Here is a 15,928-nt window from a genome sequence, read left to right on the forward strand (position 1 = left end):
TAGTTCTTGCATCTTCCAATACTTTGCCAACAGAATTCTTGCTGCTGTGGTTGCATACATAAAAAATGTCTTATCCTTCTTTGGTACCAATTGGCCGACCATGCCCAAGAGAAAAGCCTCCGGTTTCTTTGCAAATGTCCACTTAAGGACTTTCTTAATTTCATTATAGATCATTTCCCAGTAGGCCTTAATCTTTGGGCAGGTCCACCAAAGATGATAAAAAGTGCCTTCAGTCTCATTACATTTCCAGCATTTATTATTGGGCAAATGGTAGATCTTTGCAAGTTTGACTGGGGTCATGTACCACCTATAGATCATTTTCATTATGTTCTCTTTCAAGGCACTACATGCCGTAAATTTAATACCGGTGGTCCATAACTGTTCCCAGTCAACAAACATAATATCATGACCGATGTCCTGTGCCCATTTAATCATAGCTGATTTCACCGTTTCATCCTGTGTGTTCCATTTCAGCAGCAAATTATACATTTTGGAACAACTCTGTCTTACAGGCCCTGCGGAAAGAAATCAGATCCTGCAGGGCCCTGGTCTCATGAGGCAGAGCGTTCCACCAGGCCGGGGCCAGTGTTGAGAAGGCCCTGGCTCTGGTTGAGGCTAATCTGACTTCCTTAGGGCCTGGGACCTCTAGGGCGTTGCTATTTATGGACCTTGAGGTCTTCCGTGGGGCAGACCGGGAGAGGCGGTCTCGTAGGTACGAGGGTCCTAGGCCGTGAAGGGCTTTAAAAGTCAAAACCAGCACCTTAAATCTGACCCTGTACTCCACCGGGAGCCAGTGCAGTTTGAAAAGCACACAGCATTATATTGAACTAAAGCCCTACTCAGAGTAGGCCCATCGAAATGACCAAACGCCAGTTAGCCACGCCCATTGACTTCAATGGGTCTACTCTGAGTAGGACTTACTGATAAGCTCAGTAAGCAATATCTTTTCCAGCATCGCAGGAGGTTAGATTAGATGCCCTTTGGGGGGGGGGTCTCTTACAACTCTATGATTCTATATCTCTTTGGATTTCCTGCACATCCTATAAGATCCAGTTCTGCAGGTACGATCCAATTTTCGCAAGGCACAGCTGTGAAACGAAAAGAAAAGCTCTCGGACCCCTGGGAATTAATCAGGACACAACCCAACCAGAATATGGGTCAAGCAAAAGTGTGGATGAATCCTAAGAAAGCAGGCAATGTGAGAGCCAATGTGTTAGTTTATATTTGGTTAAAAGTAAAAATGCTATAGATTATGGTAAAATAAAAGGAGAATTCTCTGGATATCCAGGTTTGGGGCAAGTCTTCTTTGGTGAGAGAGCTCCAGCAGAGATTTAAAATATGCAGCAAAGTAAATTGTGGAAATATAGGTTGTTAGACCTTTAAAATATCCCCTTCTCAAAGTCCCCTCCCTTCCCTTACCATAAAAAGAAACCACATTTTTCGGAAGTTACAAATGGTTTACTTACAAACTCTCCAAAGGTCACATTCATGTGTTTTTCCATATAGCAACTGCAAAAAACCACAGGCAGTTTAACTTAGGTTCCCAAAATGGTAAAATGTTTCTAAATCGTATGCATAAAAACACAAAGATGGCTTCCTAAAGCCAGGTGGTTAGAGCCCCCCAGCTTAGACCCCTTACTGGTAGGGTTCACATGGTGGAAGTGGGAGAACAAAGAGTTTGGCAAGGCGAGAAGAAGAGTTTGGATTTGATATCCCGCTTTATCACTACCCTAAGGAGTCTTAAAGCAACTCACAATCTCCTTTCCCTTCCTCCCCCACAACAAACACTCTGTGAGGTGAGTGGGGCTGAGAGACTTCAGAGAAGTGTGACTGGCCGAAGATCACCCAGCAGCTGCATGTGGAGGAGTGGGGAAGCGAACCTGGTTCCCCAGATTACAAGTCCACCGCTCTTAACCACTATACCACACTGGCTCTTGAGGGGTGTATGACCTAGCTAAGCCTGGCAGGACAGCTTACTCTATGGTCTTAACCCCTTCATGCATTAATTAGGGTTAAGCACGTTGGTTACATGAGGCTGGATATATCCCAGAACTGCATCTTTTCTCCACAACCTCTTCTTCTGCATTTTCCTTCCAGAAACAGACCGTCCCATCTGCGGGAACCGGATTATGGACCCAGGAGAGGAATGTGACGTTGGCAATGATGCCACAGACCCCTGCTGCTATGGTGCGGCAGAGCCCAGCGGGATCCGGTGCCGGTTGAAGCCGGGAGCTCTGTGCAGGTAACGGTGGGGACACGTGGCTCGCTTTGCCCTCTGCTTTCACAAATTCGTGCTTCGAGTCTTCACCGTTAAATCTCTCCTCCATCCTCTCTCCGTACTCCACAAGCTCATCTGCATAGCTGTCAACCGTCCCTTATTTGGCGGGGAAGTCCCTTATCCCAGCGCCGTTTCCCGCTGCTGTCCCTTATTGATGATATCCCTTAAATTTCCCAGGTTTCAAAGGAAGCAGCTCCTCTCCCTCCCTCCCTGCTGGCCAGGGAGGAGGGAGGCTCCAGCTGTGTTGCTTGGCTGCGTTGCTCACCCAATAAGGAGTCTAAGAAAGACTGGGGGGTGGAGCTTGCATGCCTTGTGCTGATCAAATCGGCCGCGTTGCCTGGGGACTCGCCTTTGCTCAGCGCTTCCCAGCGGAGAGGTGACGGTGGTTTTCCTTGCTGCGTCCCCTTTGCCGGGTTGCTGTGCTGTGGGAACCACCGCTTGAGGCTTCGTTTGGCTGCTGGCTGGGCTTTCTGCCTTTGGCTCGGAGGGGCTCAGAAGTTGAACATACCTGTGCTGGGAAAATCCCTTATTTTGGCTTCTGGTCCCTTATTTTTGAGGCTGCTGGTCCCTTATTGTCAAATCTGTAAGTTGAAAGCTATGCTCATCTGTTCCTTTGCCCTGTTTTGCCTCTTCCTCTTATTCTCCCACCAATAATTTTTATTCATTCAAATATGACACATACTGTAAAACAAGTAACACCAAAATAAATAAAAAAACAAATAAAACTAGTAAGACGAATAAAAACAAAAAATATAACAACAAACACATAAACAACACAGATTAATTAATTAATTCCAATCTCTTAAACATATTATTTGACTTCCACTAGTCCCTCCCATCTGAATTTCCTTGTATCTGAATGTAACAGTTTTCCAATATCATTATTCCAAAAACGATATTCCATTTACTACCAGATTTCTTAACTTTTCTTGAAATTCTAAATCCCATTTATTTAACTAACTCCTAATTTAATCCTAGGCCTGTTTGGTACTTTCAAGTAACTTCTAATTTTTAACATTACAATATTTATTCAAATAGTCTTTAAATTTCTTCCAATCTTTTTGATATTCCTCTTCTTTCTGGTCGTGAATCCTTCCAGTAAGGTCAGCTAGCTCCATAGTAAAGGTAAAGGGACCCCTGACCACTAGGTCCAGTCGTGGCCGACTCTGGGGCTGCGGCACTCATCTCACTTTACTGGCTGAGGGAGCCGGCGTACAGCCTCTGGGTCATGGGGCCAGCAGGACTAAGCCGCTTCTGGCAAACCAGAGCAGCGCACGGAAACACGGTTTACCTTCCCGCCGGAGTGGTACCTATTTATCTACTTGCACTTTGACGTGCTTTCGAACTGCCAGGTTGGCAGGAGCAGGGACCGAGCAACGGGAGCTCACCCCGTCACAGGGATTCGAACCGCCAACCTTCTGATCGGCAAGTCCTAGGCTCTGTGGTTTAACCCACAGCGCCACCCGCGTCCCTCAGCTAGCTCCATAAAGTCCATCAAAATTCAAGCAGCGGTTGTGGCATACAAAAATACCTTTACATCTTTCTTGGGCAAGTGAAGACCTGTTATTCCGTGTAAAAAGGCCTCTGGTTGTTTTGCCTCTTCCTCTTAGGAATCTCATCTCTCTTTATTTTGTTTTTAAAAGGGAATGTTTTGGTCCTTAAGGTTCCATAGGTAGATCAATTTGAAAGCAGACAGGGATAATCCTGGGTGTGCGCACACACTGGATTATAGTTGTATTTTCCTCTACGGTTTGCTATAAATTCTGGGCTGTCCATTACATGTGTGGATGACAAAGGGGCTGAGGTTTTTTTTTAATCCTCCGGCTTGTCAAGAACTCATCCCATCCTGAAAAAACGAGAATACAGTGGTACCTCGCAAGACGAAATTAATTCGTTCTGCGAGTTTTTTCGTCTTGTGAATTTTTTGTCTTGCGAAGCACGGATTCCCTGGGTATTAACTGTTTTAAGAAAAAGGAAACAAACTTGCAAGACATTTTCGTCTTGCGAAGCAAGCCCATAGGGAAATTCGTCTTGCGAAGCAACTCAAAAAACGAAAAACTCTTTCGTCTTGCGAGTTTTTCGTCTTACGAGGCATTCGTCTTGCGAGGTACCACTGTAGTAGGAGAAAGAAGTTTAGCACAGTCCTTTTACTCGGGTGCTTTATCTCTACATTGTTTCGGGTTCATAGGCGCTGACTCCATGGGGCCTGAGGCGGCCCGAGCCCCCTCAAAAAATCGTTTGGGGGGGCTCCGCCCCCCCAATAATTTAAGAAAATTATTAGTTATATTATGCTTTATAAAATCACAAAATTATGTTGGTATTTTTTATTTTCCTTGTTTGACGATAGTTACCTTTTAAAATACATTCAGTAATGAGTTAAAACAAAGCCACTCCCGATCTAGAGAGGGGGTGGGGTTGCGGGCTCTCGACCCATCAACAATCTGGAGGGGCTGGTGTCAGCCCCTCGAGAAGCGGGGATTCCCCCTAGCTCATTAATATTCACCGCCCACGGCGGCAGCCAATCGGCTGCCGCAAAGGGCGGGCCCTCACAGGTTCACTTAAGGTCGGGGCAGCCCGGGGCTCGCCCCTTTCGTTCCCCCAGCAGCAGCGGTTTGGAGGTCTTGGGCCCCCCCAATATTTTTTATAAGTCGGTATGGGCCCCCGCCCCCCCAATATTTTTTATAAGTCGGCGCCCCTGTTCGGGTTTTCTGATTCAAGTATGACACACAAACATCCACGCAGCGGTGTCGTTGCCCAGGGTCACAGTGGGGTGTGTGTGTGTGTGTGTGATAGACCCATTAATTTTTGGGAGGTGGGTTCCAGCAGATTATCTATGTCAGCATCCTACAAATCCAACTCCCTATAAGTTACCGTATTTTTCGCTCTATAGGATGCACCACAAGACGCACCTAGTTTTTAGAGGGAGAAATCAAGAAAAAAAAACTCCCAGAACTTCTCGGGGCTGCGGGGGAAGCCTGGGCCGTCGTCCCCCCCCCAGCCCCAAAGAGCAAAGAAGCCAAGACAGCCAGCGAAATCCATCCCCCTGGCTGTCTTGGCTTCTGCCATAGCGATGCAACCTCTCCAGCCGGGAGCTAAACCTCTCCAGCGCATCTAAAGAAGTGTGGCTAAAGAAGCCAAGGCAGCGAGCAGGATGGATCGCGCTCACTGCCTTGGTTTCTTTAGCCTTGCGCAGCCTCTCCTGGCTGGAGAGGCTGCGCGCGGCTATGGCAATTCCCCCACCTCCCGCAAAAGCCCATAGGAGCCGTGCACCCTTTAAGGAGCGTGTGGCTCCTGCAGGGTTTTCTAAGAGGAGGGAGAAGGGACTAACTGGCCGCATCAGTCCCTTCTCCCTCCTGGGGAAAAGCCCGCAAGAGCCGTGCGAAGCTTGTGTGCAGCTCTTGGGGGCTTTTCCTGCCAGCCTCCCGCCTGCATTCGCTCCATAGGACACACAGACTTTCCCCCTTAGTTTTTAATAGGGAAAAAGTGTGTCCTATGGAGCGAAAAATACATTACATTTTGCACCAGTTCATGCCTTGCTGCTGCAAATTTCTGGGGTTAATTGCCCTCTAAGTAGCTAAAGAAGGAGCCTAATAAATCATCAGTTTCCTCACCTACCTTAGATTTGTAGTTTTGCAAGAGAACATCCATAGCTAAGGGTACTGGCTCTGCTTTCTGCTTCCTCCTCTCCCCAACTTCCATTCTCTGGAGAAGAGCTTCATATGAACTCCATTGGAACAGCCATAATAACAATAATAATTTCTATTTATACCCCACCGTCCCCGGCCAGAGCTGGGCTCAGGGCGGCTAACACCAATAAAATTCCAGTAAAAACATAAAAAGAAAAAAAGAAAAAGAAAAAAACAATTTAAAATATAGGTTAAAATGCAATTTAAAATGCAGCTTCATTTTAAAAGTCAAAACCATAAGGGGAGGGAAACATAAGGGTCAGACTGAGTTCAAACCAAAGGCCAGGCGGAACAGCTCTGTCTTGCAGGCCCTGCGGAAAGATGTCAAGTCCCGCAGGGCCCTGGTCTCTTGTGTACAGAGCATTCCACCAAGTTGGGGCCAGTACTGAAAAGGCCCTGGCCCTAGTTGAGACCAATCTAACCACCTTGTGACTTGGGACCTCCAAAGTGTTGTCATTTGTGGACCTTAAGGTCCTCCATGGGGTATACCAGGAGAATGTCATTAGAGTGGAAATAATAAGTCCGCAGAGTTTGCCAGTTGAGGATTTTGCAGATGGTTCTAAGCAGTTGGCCCCTTATCTCTCTCGCCCTGACCTAGCCACTGTGATCCATGTGACGGTCACCTCCAGACTGGATTATTGTAACTCGCTCTACGTGGGGCTGCCCTTGAGACTGACCCAGAAACTCCAGCGGGTGCAGAATGCTGCAGCGAGACTCCTTATGGGGTCTTCCCTGTGAGATCACATTCATCCGGTACTATACCAGCTGCACTGGCTCCCGGTGGAGTACAGGATCAGGTTTAAGGTGCTGGTTTTAACCTTTAAAGCCCTATACGGCCTAGGACCCCCGTACCTACGGGACCGCCTCTCCTGGTATGCCCCACAGAGAAACCTACAGTCTGCAAATAATAACATCCTCAAGGTCCCAGGCCTCAGAGAGGTTAGGCTGGCCTCAACTAGAGCCAGGGCCTTCTCGGCTGCAGCTCCAATCTGGTGGAATGCTCTGTCACAAGAAACTAGGTCCCTGCGGGACCTGAAATCTTTCCGCAGGGCCTGCAAGACAGAGCTGTTCCACCAGGCCTTTGGTCATGGCGCAGCCTGACTCCCTCCTCTGGCAACCTGCACAGAATTTTGCTTAATCGGTTGCCATCAATTTGATTTTAATTAATTTTTATAATGAAATATTTTTAGAATGTGTGATTATTTGACTGTTTATTTGATTGTTGTTAGCCGCCCTGAGCCCGGCTTCGGCTGGGGAGGGCGGGATATACATAAAAATTATTATTATTATTGTTATTGTTGTTGTTGTTGTTCGGCTGGGGAGGGCGGGATATACATAAAAATTATTGTTGTTGTTGTTGTTATTATTATTATGATGTGTGTTGTTTTTTAAGCCCTAGCCAGGGACTCTGCTGCGGCCACAAATGTGCCCCCAAACCCCGAGGGGAGCGATGCCAGGCGGAGACCGACTGCGCTTCAGAAAGCACCTGCTCTGGGGCAGCAGCAAAGTGCCCGGCACCCCTTCCGAAAGCAAACTTCACCCTCTGCGGCATGCAGTCCCGGGTGTGTCTGAACGGGGTGAGTTTTCACAGAGTTGGAGGCTATTGGCCCTTGGCCGTGACGTCCAAGGGGATACCTCCAATTTCATGGGGCACTCTGCCTTCCAAATACTGGGAACTGAGAGCCTTCCTTCCTCTGTCTCTTTCAAGCTCTGTGTGGGCTCCCTCTGCACGCGGCACGAATTGGAGCAGTGCGATTGCGTCACCGATTCCCTGAGAGAGAGGTGCCAGCTCTGCTGCCAGCTTCCAGGTACTAATTCATTTTAAAAAATAATAATAATTAAGCAAATGTATTATGGTGGTGATAGTGTTGCAAAAACCAAACTCTACAAGCATCTCTTATTACAAAGAAGGGGGGGGGGCGTTGCGGTGCTCATCTCGCTTTACTGGCCGAGGGAGCTGGCGTACAGCTTCCGGGTCATGTGGCCAGCAGGATTAAGCCACTTCTGGCGAACCAGAGCAGCACACGGAAACGCTGTTTACCTTCCCGCCGGAGTGGTACCTATTTATCTACTTGCACTTTGATGTGCTTTCGAACTGCTAGGTGGGCAGGAGCAGGGACCGAGCAACGGGAGCTCACCCCGTCGTGGGGATTCGAACCGCCGACCTTCTGATTGGCAAGCCCTACGCTCTGTGGTTTAACCCCCTAGGGAACCCCCAAAGGAAAACGGCTCAGAGCCCAGGGAGGGGTGGTGGGACGACAATGAGTGGTCAGACAGAGAAGAATGGGAGGTTGTGGGGTCGGAATCTGAAGAGGCAACAGGGTTTAGTGAGAAGAAGAAGAAGAAGAAGAAGAAGAAGAGGAGGAGGAGGAGGAGGAGGAGTTTGGATTTGATATCCCACCTTTCACTCCCCTTCAGGAGTCTCAAAGCGGCTAACATTCTCCTTTCCCTTCCTCCCCCACAACAAACACTCTGTGAGGTGAGTGGGGCTGAGAGACTTCAAGAAGTGTGACTGGCCCAAGGTCACCCAGCAGCTGCAGGTGGAGGAGCGGGGAAGCGAACCCGGTTCCCCAGATTACGAGTCTATTGCCCTTAACCACTACATCACACTGGCTCTCTGTCCAGGAAGAGTCTGTGGCAGAGAGTTCAAAATCAGAAGCTGAAGCAAGAGAGGTGGGAGGCCAAGAGGCAGAGGAGAGTCCAGCTGTAGTCACGGGTGTCTTCTCCTTCTGCTGCAACCAGCTCTTCTTCCCCCTGGACTCACAGAATCAGGAGAGGCATGAAAAGAGCGGAAGAGAAGTTAGCTTCATGCAGGCGTAGTCTCAGATTGCTGGGGGAAACCCTGGAGAGGAGGGAACTTAGGGAGCTGTGGGGAGGTGGGAGCCTTCAATCTTGGCAACTGATCCATGGGGGCAAGACCTGCCAGAAGATGAGTTGCTGTGCTCATTAGGCCTGACACCCCTGTGCAGATCGTGCTTTTGCTAATAAACAGTTCATTCCCACTTGCATGGTGGCTCACTCCTGACAGTTCCCCATCTCTGATTGTTGTCGTTTAGTCCGACTCTTTGTGACCCCCTGGACCAGAGCACGCCAGGCCCTCCTGTCTTCCACTGCCTCCCGCAGTTTGGTCAAACTCATGCTGGTAGCTTCGAGAACACTGTCCAACCACCTCATCCTCTGCCGTCCCCTTCTCCTTGTGCCCTCAATCTTTGGACGCCTTCCGGCCTGAGGGGCTCATCTTCCACGTCATAACTTTTATATGCCTGTTGTCTTTGTCCATGGAGTTTTCTTGGCAGGGATACTGGAGTGGCTTGCCGGTTCCTGCTCCAGGTGGATCACGTTTGGTCAAAACTCTCCACTATGACCTGTCCATCTTGGGTGCCCTGCTCGGCATAGTTCATAGCTTCTCTGAGTTATTCAAGCCCCTTTGCCACGGCAAGGCAGTGATCCATGAAGGGGTCCCCATCTCTGATAGAACATGTAAAATCTAGACAGAGGACAACTGCCCCTGACCAGTTTTTATTGATTCAAAATATTTCCAACACGACTTCTGAGTCTATTCAGCTCTAATTTATTGAACAGCCTCCAAGGAGCTGAATGCAGGCAGGCAAGAAAAGGAAAATTGAAATTAGACTGCCCCTGAGCCTTATTGGTCTTGGCTAACTCTCTTTTCCTAACCCACTTCTGCCAGGGAGAGCCGACACGTGTGCCAGCACTGCCTCTGCTGCCTGGGGCCGTTTCTTCAACGGCTCCGAAATCCCGCTGATCCCGGGTTCGCCGTGTGGTGGCAAGGCCGGCTACTGCGACAAATTCCACATCTGCCGATTCGTCGATGAGGACGGGCCCGTCGCGCGGGTGAAAAACTTCATCCTGGACTTCATTGAGATGGAAGACGTCGCCACCTGGATGAAGGTGAGGCGCAGGTTTCAGAGACCCTCCGTGGCTTGGTGAGAAGATAGCTCAGTCGGTAGAGCGTGGGACTCTGAATCTCTGGGTCGTGGGTTTGAGCCCCATGTTGGGCAAAAAATGCGTGGCAAGGGGTTGGACCAGATGTCCCTCAGGGTCCCTCGCAACTCTACAATGCTATGCAGGAGGAGTCCCAGCTTCAGTCTCCAGCTGTTGTTGTTGTTTAGTTGTTTCGTCATTTTCAATAGGAGTATAGCATCTAGATCAAGGGAAGTAATAGTGCCACTGTATTCTGCTCTGGTCAGACCTCACCTGGAGTACTGTGTCCAGTTCTGGGCACCACAGTTCAAGAAGGACACTGACAAACTGGAACGTGGCCAGAGGAGGCAACCAAAATGGTCAAAGGCCTGGAAACGATGCCTTATGAGGAAGGGCTAAGGGAGCTGGGCATGTTTAGCCTGGAGAAGAGGAGGTTCAGGGGTGATATGATAGCCATGTTCAAATATATCAAAGGATGTCACCTAGAGGAGGGAGAGAGGTTGTTTTCTGCTGCTCTAGAGAAGCGGACACGGAGCAATGGATGCAAACTACAAGAAAGAAGATTCCACCTCAACATTAGGAAGAACTTCCTGACAGTAAGAGCTGTTTGACAGTGGAATTTGCTGCCAAGGAGTGTGGTGGAGTCTCCTTCTTTGGAGGTCTTGAAGCAGAGGCTTGACAACCATATGTCAGGAGTGCTCTGATGGTGTTTCCTGCTTGGCAGGGGGTTGGACTCGATGGCCCTTGGGGTCTCTTCCAACTCTATGATTCTATGATTCTATTCTATGACCGACTCTTCGTGACCCCCTGGACCAGAGCATGCCAGGCACTCCTGTCTTCCACTGCCTCCCGCAGTTTGGTCAAACTCATGCTGGTAGCTTCGAGAACACTGTCCCACCATCTCATCCTCTGTCGCCCCCTTCTCCTTGTGCCCTCCATCTTCCCCAGCATCAGGGTCTTTTCCAGGGAGTCTTCTCTTCTCATGAGGTGGCCAAAGTCTTGGAGCCTCAGCTTCAGGATCTGTCCTTCCAGTGAGCACTCAGGGCTGATTTCCTTCCGAATGGAGAGGTTTGATCTTCTTGCAGTCCATGGGACTCTCAAGAGTCTCCAGTATCTCCATACAATTATAGATGTGATGGTCTGGGATTTGGACTCGGATGCTGAACCTGAGGGATCCCAGCCTGCACAGGAGTCCCCGTTTCCGGAACCAGCTGAGCCGGGGCTGGTGCATGAGCCTGAAGTGTCCTCACCTGTGCTGGTTCCTCAGGTGCAGGAATCAGCTGAGTCTGCTCTGGCTCCTGAGATGATGGAGGACCCATTGCCTGCAGGTGCTCCACTCTCAGTCCCATCAGAGGAAGCTGAGGTTGCCTCTGGGTCCGGTAACCCTCCAGCTTCTCCTGAGCTGCAGAGGCTTAGGGCAGAGAGGCGGAGGGAACTGAGTTCCCGCAGGAGGAGTGCTTGCCTCCAGGCCAGGAGAGGCGAGTCACCTGAGGATCGTGGCTGCCCTATGCCTCAGGGCAGATAAAAGCCAGCCAGCCCAGTCCCAGGTTGCGGGAGCAACGTCGTTGGTTGCTAGTTCCTGTCTGCACCCTGTCCTGCTTTCCTGCCTGAGCTCCTGACCTGCCCTGGCTCCCTGCTTGTTTGCCTGTTCCTGACTTCACCCGACTCCCTGCCCTGCACCCAGATTCAGCTACTACGGACTGCCTCCACGTTCCACCTTTGGCCACGGACCGGACTTGGACCTCGCCTCTCGGGTACCCCACGGGACCAGCACAATAGAGTTGGAAGGGACTCCTAAGGGTCATCCAGCCCAACCCCCCTGCAACACGGGAGGGAGGGGACGGCAAAGACCCATGCCCAGACCCATAGAAGGGACCCATAGAAGGGAGGCTTATGCAAATCAGAGGCCCCTCCTGGTTGTGGTTCAGTGATGGAGGGCATTCTTGAGTCTGCGGATTCAATCTATCTCCAGTTAGGTGTGAGGAACCAGCCTCTGACACCCAATTTCAGATTTTCACCCTGGCTGGGAGAATACGACCGTCTGGATTTGGAAACCACGACCTACTGACCTACATGCAGCCACTGGGAGAGATCATCAGGAGGTTTGGGCTGGGTGTTCATCAGTATGCAGATGATACCCAGCTCTACCTCTCTTTTAAATCAGAACCAGTGAAGGCGGTGAAGGTCCTGTGTGAGTTTCTGGAAGCAGTTGGAGGATTGATGGCAGCTAACAGATTGAGGTTGAATCCTGACAAGACAAGAAGTACTGTTTTTGGGGGACAGGAGGCGGGCAGGTGTGGAGGATTCCCTGGTCCTGAATGGGGTAACTGTGCCCCTGAAGGACCAGGTGCGCAGCCTGGGAGTCATTTTGGACTCACAGCTGTCCATGGAGGCACAGGTCAAATCTGTATCCAGGGCAGCTGTGTACCAGCTCCATCTGGTACATAGGCTGAGACCCTACCTGCCCACGGACTGTCTCGCCAGAGTGGTACATGCTCTGGTTATCTCCCGATGGACTACTGCAATGCCCTCTACGTGGGGCTACCTTTGAAGGTGACCCGGAAACTACAACTAATCCAGAATGCGGCAGCTAGACTGGTGACTGGGAGCGGCCGCTGAGACCATATAACACCAGTCTTGAAAGACCTACATTGGCTCCCAGTACGTTTCCGAGCACAATTCAAAGTGTTGGTGCTGACCTTTAAAGCCCTAAACGGCCTCGGTCCAGTATATCTGAAGGAGCGTCTCCTCCCCCATCGTTCTGCCCGGACACTGAGGTCCAGCGCCGAGGGCCTTCTGGTGGTTCCCTCACTGCGAGAGGCCAAGTAACAGGGAACCAGGCAGAGGGCCTTCTCGGTAGTGGCGCCCGCCCTGTGGAACGCCCTCCCATCAGATGTCAAAGTGATAAACAGCTACCTGACATTCAGAAGACATCTTAAGGCAGCCCTGTTCAGGGAAGTTTTTAATGTGTGACATTTTGGTGTATTTTTGGTCTCTGTGGAAGCCGCCCAGAGTGGCTGGGGAAACCCAACCAGATGGGCGGGGTACAAATAATAAATTATTATTATTATTATTATTATTATTATTATTATTATTATTAGTGCTCCCTCTCTCCACAGACACGCTGGTGGGCTATCCTTCTGATGGTTTTGACTTTGGCGGCGATGATGGCAGCAACCATCTTCCTCTTTGGGAGAACGGTCGACACAGAAGCAGGTACTTTGGGGGGAGAGGTGCTTTTCAGCCACTTTTTAATCCTACCCCACCCCCGTGGCCTGTCTTGCAGTGTAAGAACCCTTTCCAGATCTTTACCAACCGTGGGCAAGGTAAGGCAAAGCGAGTTGCAAAATTCAGAGACATTTTCAGCATTTCAAACAAAGGGTGTATTTCAGTTTGGCTATTTCAAATGATAAATTTAATAATACTACTAATAAATTTTTATTTATACCCTGCCCTTCCCGGTTCATGAAACCGGGCTCAGGGTGGCTAACAACAAATTTAAAACACTTACCGTATTTTTTGCTCTATAAGACTCACTTTTCCCCACTAAAAAGTAAGGGGAAATGTGTGTGCGTCTTATGGAGCGAATGCAGGCTGCGCAGCTATCCCAGAAGCCAGAACAGCAAGAGGGATTGCTGCTTTCACTGCACAGCGATCCCTCTTGCTGTTCTGGCTTCTGGGATTCAGAATTTTTTCCCCTTGTTTTCCTCCTCCAAAAACTAGGTGCATCTTGTGGTCTGGTGCGTCTTATAGAGCGAAAAATACAGTAATTGTAGAAGCAGCATAAACTACAGTATAAAAACATGAATAACAGTAAAATTCAAAGTTCAGAAATCAGTTTAGGGAAAATCCATCTAATAAGCATTAGATAGTCACCAGGGCTAGCTGGCTGAATTGGTCCTACTTGGGCCAGCGAGGAGGTCAGGGGAGAATTAGCTGTGGGGTCTCAGAGCGGGTGATCTTCATAAAATCATCATCATCTTCATCATCATCATCATGCTGCTGCTGCATCCAACTAAGTTCTACTCAAAGTAGAACTCATTTAAATTAATAGACCTAAGCTAGTCATATCCATGTATTTCAGTGGGGCTACCTTACATAGCGAGAGGGACACGGGTGGAGCTGTGAGTTAAACCACAGAGCCTAGGACTTGCCGATCAGAAGGTTGGCCGTTCGAATCCCCACGACGGGGTGAGCTCCTGTTGCTCGGTCCCTGCTCCTGCCAACCTAGCAGCTTGAAAGCACAAAGTGCAAGTAGAAAAATAGGTACCACTCTGGCGGGAAGGTAAACGGCGTTTCCGTGCGCTGCTCTGGTTCGCCAGAAGCGGCTTAGTCCTGCTGGCCACATGACCCGGAAGCTGTACGCCGGCTCCCTCGGCCAATAAAGCAAGATGAGCGCCGCAACCCCAGAGTCATCCACGACTGGACCTAATGGTCAGGGGTCCCTTTACCTTTACCCTACTCTACATAGCACATGCAAAACATGAATTCCAAAAAATCCCGGCAGCGCACACCTCTCTATCCCCCACGTCTTGAGAGAAGCTGAGTGTTTTCTCCCTCATTTCCTGCAGATGAGAGAGCGACGAGGGTTTCCGATAAGAAGATTTCCCTCAACCAGCACCCAGAGAACCAGCATGCTTTCTTCTACTGGGAACACGAAGAGATCTATATTGAATCCCTGCGGCAGGAGTACGAAACCATTATATAGAGCCCCCCACTCCTTCAAAAGGCTATGTTTGAATCTCCTTAGCCTGCAGCTTCTCGAGGAATCCTAGAGTTGGAAGGGACACCGAGGGTCATCTAGTCCAACCACGCCTGCAATGCAGAAATCTCAGCTAAAGCATCCATGACACATGGCCATCCAATCTCTGATTAAAAACCTCCAAGGAAGGAGAGTCCACCACCTCTCGTGGGGGTCCGTTCCATTGTTGGGACAGCTCATACTGTCAGTTTTTCCTGATGTTTAGTTGGAATCTCCTTTGTTGTAGCTTGAAGCCATGGGTTCGAGTCCTGCCCTCCAGAGCAGGAGAAAACAAGCTTGCTCCATCTTCCATGTGACAGCCCTTGAGATATTTGAAGATGGCTCTCATATCTCATCTCAGTCTCCTCTTCCCCAGGCTAAGCATACCCAGATCCTTCAACCGTTCCTCATCAGGCTTGGTTTCCAAACCTTTAATCATCTTGGTTGCCCTCCTCTGCACACCTTCCAGCTTGTCAACATTCTTCTTAAATTGTGGTGCCCAGAATTGGACACCGTATTCCAGGTGTGGTCTGATCAAGGAAGAACAGAATGGGACTATGACTTCCCTTGATCCGGACACTAGACTTCTGTTGAGGCAGCCTTGAATAGCCTTAGCCTTTTTTGTTGCTGCATCACCCTGTGGGCTCATGTTAAGTCTGTGATCTACTAAAACCCCTAGATCCTTTTCACATGCACTGCTAGTATGCCAGGTGTCCCCCATCTTATATTTGCACAGCAAGCTTAGATTTGTTCTTCCTTGTTAAGATTCCTGCTCCGTGATTGCAGTCATGGGATTGTTGTCTATCTCATGACGGTGTACGTTTTGACGCCACAGAGTGGGAAGTGACGGAGACAGGATGTTTGTGTTACTGTGTTCCGTGAAGTGGGACTATTGTCTTGTTCTTTCTCTTTGCTGTCTGATGCTAGAGAGAGAGGGAGCCATGTTGCAGTGCTCCGTGTGTGTTTATATGTAAATAAAGTAGATTAGCCAAAATGCTGAGCTACTGAGTTCTGTTACGCAACTGCGAAATACTCTGCGGATCTGTAAGTGTGCTGATGTTTTTTGGCATCAGTTGCTGTGATGTTCGGGCAGAAGAAAGCTTTTGAAGCTCCCGATCGACCAGTCGGCCATGTGTCTCTGCCATGGTCCTAATCGAGAGTTGGGGATCCTAACATTCCTTAGTGTAGAACCTTACATTTATCCCCCACTGAAATTATTTTTATTCATTGGGGTCCAGTTCTAATTGGGGTCCAGTTCTCTTATCCGTTAAGGTCACA

The 15,928-nt window shown here is 49.3% G+C and overlaps 1 protein-coding gene across 2 annotated transcripts in view; it reads left to right on the top strand.

Moving 5' to 3' along the window:
• The window catches only part of LOC309360728 (disintegrin and metalloproteinase domain-containing protein 10-like), a 33,467-nt gene extending 17,823 nt beyond the window's left edge, over positions 1-15,644 (top strand). For both annotated transcript variants that reach the window (XM_081895519.1, XM_081895520.1), the window contains 6 exons: positions 2,098-2,242; positions 7,358-7,541; positions 7,673-7,772; positions 9,656-9,876; positions 13,029-13,125; positions 14,481-15,644. In XM_081895519.1, coding sequence (XP_081751645.1) covers positions 2,098-2,242; positions 7,358-7,541; positions 7,673-7,772; positions 9,656-9,876; positions 13,029-13,125; positions 14,481-14,617 — 884 coding nt within the window. In that variant the 3' untranslated portion in view covers positions 14,618-15,644. The remainder of the gene's footprint in view (positions 1-2,097; positions 2,243-7,357; positions 7,542-7,672; positions 7,773-9,655; positions 9,877-13,028; positions 13,126-14,480) is intronic.
• Positions 15,645-15,928: the final 284 nt, after the last annotated feature.

The sequence above is a fragment of the Podarcis melisellensis genome (assembly GCF_964234715.1).
Source record: "Podarcis melisellensis genome assembly, chromosome: 18".
Taxonomy (NCBI): Eukaryota; Metazoa; Chordata; class Lepidosauria; order Squamata; family Lacertidae; genus Podarcis; species Podarcis melisellensis.